The sequence below is a fragment of the Leiobunum rupestre genome, chromosome 9 (genome assembly GCF_980474605.1).
Source record: "Leiobunum rupestre chromosome 9, qqLeiRupe1.1.hap1, whole genome shotgun sequence".
Lineage (NCBI taxonomy): Eukaryota > Metazoa > Arthropoda > Arachnida > Opiliones > Sclerosomatidae > Leiobunum > Leiobunum rupestre.
In genome coordinates this window covers 6226829-6232803 of record NC_143392.1, presented here as the reverse complement: position 1 = coordinate 6232803, position 5975 = coordinate 6226829, and the positions used below count along the sequence as shown (strand labels likewise).

General features: G+C 38.2%; 1 protein-coding gene across 1 annotated transcript; it reads left to right on the top strand.

Annotated features, from left to right (window-relative positions):
* The first annotated feature begins 2655 nt into the window (after positions 1 to 2655).
* Positions 2656 to 3480, top strand: LOC149926368 (uncharacterized). Its single transcript, XM_090157689.1, has one exon. It carries the CDS (start codon positions 2656 to 2658, stop codon positions 3478 to 3480), a length of 825 nt encoding a protein of 274 aa, XP_090013815.1.
* Positions 3481 to 5975: the final 2495 nt, after the last annotated feature.

The following is a 5975-nucleotide window of genomic DNA, read 5'->3' as shown; positions in this document are numbered from 1 at the left end:
GATACTTTGGTTTACACTTTATAAAATTTCGCAAGAGATTTACTTCTGTTTGTTTAGTAAGTTGAGTATGTTAGAAACCATTTTTAATACTTCATTTGGTATTTAGTATTTCATTTTAGTAATGAGCGTGCTCGTGTATTTTGCTATTAGCTAATTTAGCTGTCTATTCATTTCTAATAGTGTGCGTAAACCTATTTCCGTTTATCTGGCGCTGGCAACATTTTAACGGTTCTATTGCGGGTCTATATACTTCTTGGAATCGAAGGAGTATATAGACCCGCACAAAGACCGTTATCTGCTAGTCGTTTTCCCGCGGTTTTAGTCGTTCTACGAACGTTTTATGCTCAAAATGAGTGAGCAAAATAAGAGACCTAGCGGTGCACAAAATTGGAAAAGGCTTATAGATAAAACAAGGCGACAAAAAGAGATTTTGGATAAGGTACCCAAACTTGACACCTTCTTCATTAGCAAACCAAAAATCAGTGAACTGGTCGATCAAGGAAAAAACTGTGAAAATGCACAACTTTTTCCTAGCAAAGCCAAAGAATATGAAGGGGTAGCAGTGGATGTGGAAATATTTCCGGTAAGATCAGAATTAATTACCCTGGGAGGATACACTGGGCAAAAACGGTTTATTTTGTAATTTTATCAAACATTTTATAGGCGTAAAGGCGTTTTAATTAAGGCAGAGTCGTTATGATTCCTGAAATGTGAACTAAAATACGGGCCTCGGGTTTCAGAGACCCAGAACCGTCGCATAAATAATAGAATGAAAAATTGGTGAATAAGTAGATAAGTCCATAATGACAAGGGATAATAAAGCTAAACCCTAAACAAATTTGAAGAAATTTAAAAACTTACTAATAGCTCGTACCGATAGGTCTTCGAGCGGATGAAAACGCGAAACTCGGACCAAATAGATCTTCGAGTGAATAATTAAATAAAATAAAATAAAATAAAATAAAATAAAATAAAATAAAATAGCCAGAAAATCCAACGGTAGACCGGTTTCGTCCTATTTGGGACTCGTCAGTACCGTGCGGGAAATCTGGCTTGCGACTATAACACCGAATAGAGAAACTAAGCCTAAATATTAAAAATTTCAAAACGAGTTGCATAGCAACGGAAAGCCGAATAGGGGGAGAGTGGTGGAGATTATTATATACGTAATGTTAAGTTAAAAGGAACCACCTATGGACTGCATTGTACAGGATGAAAAATTGGTGAATAAGTAGATAAGTCCATAATGACAAGGGATAATAAAGCTAAACCCTAAACAAATTTGAAGAAATTTAAAAACTTACTAATAGCTCGTACCGATAGGTCTTCGAGCGGATGAAAACGCGAAACTCGGACCAAATAGATCTTCGAGTGAATAATTAAATAAAATAAAATAAAATAAAATAAAATAAAATAAAATAGCCAGAAAATCCAACGGTAGACCGGTTTCGTCCTATTTGGGACTCGTCAGTACCGTGCGGGAAATCTGGCTTGCGACTATAACACCGAATAGAGAAACTAAGCCTAAATATTAAAAATTTCAAAACGAGTTGCATAGCAACTGAAAGCCGAATAGGGGGAGAGTGGTGGAGATTATTATATACGTAATGTTAAGTTAAAAGGAACCACCTATGGACTTATCTACTTATTCACCAATTTTTCATCCTGTACAATGCAGTCCATAGGTGGTTCCTTTTAACTTAACTTACAACAAAGCCAAGTTAGTCAACAATGCAATATGCTTAATTGTAATGTTACTGAAACCAGACTTGGAAATGATCCTGCTTTATGGAAAATAAACGTGGCAACTCGAAACTTGCTTTTGGCCAGTCCATTACATCAAAATATAGATCATATTCAGTTTGAGAAAACCGAACGCGTATTTGGTAACAAAATCAGACTTTTATCGAAAGATGTTTTTACAAGAAATCTAGTCAACGGCGAAAATATTAAAAGGGAATGGCTGTTATATTCTAAATCTACGAGTGCTTTATATTGCTTTCCGTGTCTGTTATTCGCGACAGATGCCAATCCAAATTGTACAAAATCTGCTTTTGTCAAAGATGGATTTATTAATTGGAAGAAGCAGTATGAGAAAATTACGTCGCACGAAAAGAGTGCTGGTCATTTAACTTGTCAAAGCCAATTAATTCTACGCTGTAGCGTAAAATGTAACACCGCAATTAATATGCATTTGAAAAAACAATATGAAACAGAAATAGATTATTGGAGGAATGTCTTACGAAGGGTGGTCGCGACTATTAAGTTTTTAGCCACTAGAGGCTTAGCCCTACGAGGAGAAAATGGAACTTTTCGATCCAAATCCAATGGAAACTATCTGGGCATATTAGAACTGATTTCAGAGTTTGACCCCTTTTTAGCCAAACATATATCTAATAGGGGAAATTTGGGTCGTGGACATGTTTCTTATTTGTCTTCTACCATTTGCGATGAGTTGATTGAAATTATGGCTAACAAAGTACAAGAAATAATCTTAAATGAAATTAAGGCCGCGAAATATTTTTCGATAAGTGTTGACTCTACCCCAGACATATCCAAAATTTATCAATTAACATTGATATTTCGCTATGTTCTTCCCAATGGTGACCCAGTAGAAAGATTCTTCTGTCTTCAGTTGGACACAAATGCGCTGAGATGCGGGACGCGATCGTTTTAGATTTAGTAGCTCATGGAATCGATATAAAAAACTGCAGGGGCCAATCATATGATAATGCCTCAAATCTGTCAGGTGCATATGCCGGACTTCAAGCATTGATTCCAGAAGAAGCTTCATTTGCCGCCTACGTTCCATGCTCTGCACATTCTCTGAATTTGGTTGGTACATCCGCCGCTGACTGTACAACCATATCTATCGATTTTTTCACCTTTCTTCAAGCCATTTACGTTTTTTTTTCCGGCTCAACTCACCGCTGGGAAGTACTATCTAGTCATTTAAAAAACAATTATGAAGCAAAAACCTTTAAATCACTTTCAAGTACAAGGTGGTCAGCCAGGGAAGCCGCTTGTAATTCTCTGCATTGTGGATACGCTGAAATTAAGGAAGAGTTACTTGAAATGTCTAACGACACAAAGCAGAAAGCAACCACACGCCACGAAGCTAAATCTCTCTCAGACAAAATGTGTACTTTGGAAATAGCTTTTATGGTCGTATTTTGGACTCCAGTGTTAAATCGTATTAATTCAACTAGCAAGATTCTTCAAGGAGAGCAAATAGAATTATCAACTGTTACCTGTTTATATAACTCTTTGGTAGTGCACGTAAGTTCACTGCGGGATGAGTTTGAACGCTTTCAAATCGATGCCGAGATTTTGTGTGGAAAACAAGAATACAAATGGGAATTATGTAGGAAGAAAACGCGAAAAAGAGCAGTTGATGAAGGTCTGGCGCAAGAGGTTGAATTGACTGCGTTTCAGACGTCGTGTAACGAAATAGCAGTTTCTTATTGGTATTTCACATAAATTCAAAGTTTGCTGGGAGGGTCGCCATTTTTACCCACCTTGTAATAAAGGCCTCTGTTTAAAGCGGTGGTTGTGAAATGTCTCGGCTCTTTCATCCGCGATAGTTTGGCCTTGGACCACTCCATTGGTCGTCGTATCGGGGGGGGGGGGGGCGCAAGTTCATCGGGATATTTTGACTCGCGATTCAACGGGGCAATACACTCTTTTTCGCGCCTTTATTTGACCCCTCTTACTTGCATCCCGCTCGTCGGCCATTGCCTCTGCCCTCGGCGGGGAGTCAAGCATCCAGTCTTTAGGTATCCGTAATGGAGGATGAGGATGAGTATGAAAGGGGGAAAACGAAACATGGACGCGCCTAGAAAATACCGCGAAAAAGAGTGTATACTATTCCGCGTCGGTGCTGAACACTTTTCCGCCCGACACCTCCTTTAGGGAATAGCTCTATGGCTTCTAAAGTCTTCTTTTTGGAAATATTTAATGTCTTTGAATAAATTAATTTCAAACATGGGCGCAGCGCTCAAAAACATAAATTTTTACTATTTGATTTTGTTTTAAATTATTTGGCATTCCCATCAAATTTTCGTCAGTGAGCGTTGCAACTTTTGCAGTGTTTGAGATAAGTAGTAGTGTGATAGTGATTATTTGTTCGTAATTTACTTTATGTATGACATACGTTGGTTGGCGCCATATAAAAATTTTGAACCTAGCGCCACAAACCCTCAGAACGCCACTGAGCGTGCCCCCTTCAACTAGAGGTCGGGGATGGTTAACTTTTATTCAATAGATAAAGCTCTCAAAAATATTCGTAAAACGTTTTGATCGAGTAATTTATATTTCTGTATTATCCGATTAATTTTTTGATAAATTTGTAAAATTAATCAGAAAAACGACGTAGTTTTCGATAAAAAGCTCAAATTTTACGAATAATACATGTTTTTTAATAATTTTCCGAAGTATTAACCGGTAAATTTCTTTGTTTAAATTTTTTTAACGAAAAAATCAATTTAAACATGGATAATGATTAACCGTCAACTGAAAAATCCTGGCTACGGGCCTGCTTCCACCGGTTTTCTTCTGCTAATATAAATATTAGAAATCACTAAAATATAGAATATGAATTAACCTTGTAATACAAAGGTCAAAGATTCAAAGTGTTACTTGGATAATATTTGCTGTAGCGTAGCCAGGATTTGGTTTCGGGGAGGGCACACAATGAAAAAAAGTAAAACAAAAAATTAAAAAATTGTACATACAACCATACGTTTCGGAGGGGGGCACGTGCCCCTGTCCCCCCCCCTGGCTACGCCACTGAATATTTGGTAAGGGGAATAGTATAACAAAACAGCGATAGAAAATGGGAGCGGGGAATGGGGTTTTCGGTCGAAAAACGTTTTAAAATCGTGATGTCACCCAGATGCGATCCCATTGCAGGATCTCATCTCAGTGAGGTCACGATGTTCGTTAGCAACGAAGTTACCAAACTAAGCCCTTAGCAACCACAGCGTATCGAGGCACGGCCAACTTCGATCGCGCGTACCGCGCTTTAGCGGCCCCGTCAATCGCCTGTTACCGTGTATATATTTTCCCACCAGGCTTTCGATACGACAAAAATTTAACGTTAGTCAGATAGGAAAATTCCACAAAAAACAATTATTTTTAAATAAATTTAAAAAAACATTGAATTAAACCGAATGTAGGTTAATATTTAACTAATAGTATATTTTTTTAATGATTCTAATTTTTTAACGGTGTTTATAAATTATAAAAGAGTTAAACAGAAACCAAGAACATCCTCTAGATGTTGTCAACAACATAGTATTATTGTTTAATACTCGGGTCGGGGTTGAAAACCCGGGGATGCCCGACATACCGGGTCGGGGTCGGTGTCCCCGTACGATCACTACAATACACCTACTTGCAAAATTATTGCAAATCGCAGAATATCTTTCAAAAGTGGGGAAAAGTCACGCCACTCGAATTGCTAATGTTCTGATCTCACGTAGATTCTCATTCTTGAAATTTTATTTCCAAACACCCTGTATAATAAAATACGGCTGAGACAGAATAGTTTTGCTGTTGGTCAAGTTCTCACTTAACTTGGCCAAATATAGTCGGCGTCAAAAGCGCGGTACAAAGTTCGAGACAGACGACCTTCGAATTTGATAGCTCGACGGTATGTAGCTAGAGAGAAAGCTAAGGAAACTATGGGTAGAGAGAGAGAGAGAGTCGAAGTATGAGAGAGAGGTGCGATGTATGAATAGCGAACGACCAAGTTAGAGTAGAGAGAGAGAGAGTCGAAGTATGAGAGAGAGGTGCGATGTATGAATAGCGAACGACCAAGTTAGAGTAGAGAGAGAGAGTCGAAGTATGAGAGAGGTGCGATGTATGAATAGTGAACGACCAAGTTAGAGTAGAGAGAGAGAGAGTCGAAGTATGAGAGAGAGGTGCGATGTATGAATAGTGAACGACCAAGTTACAGTAGAGAGAGAGAGTCG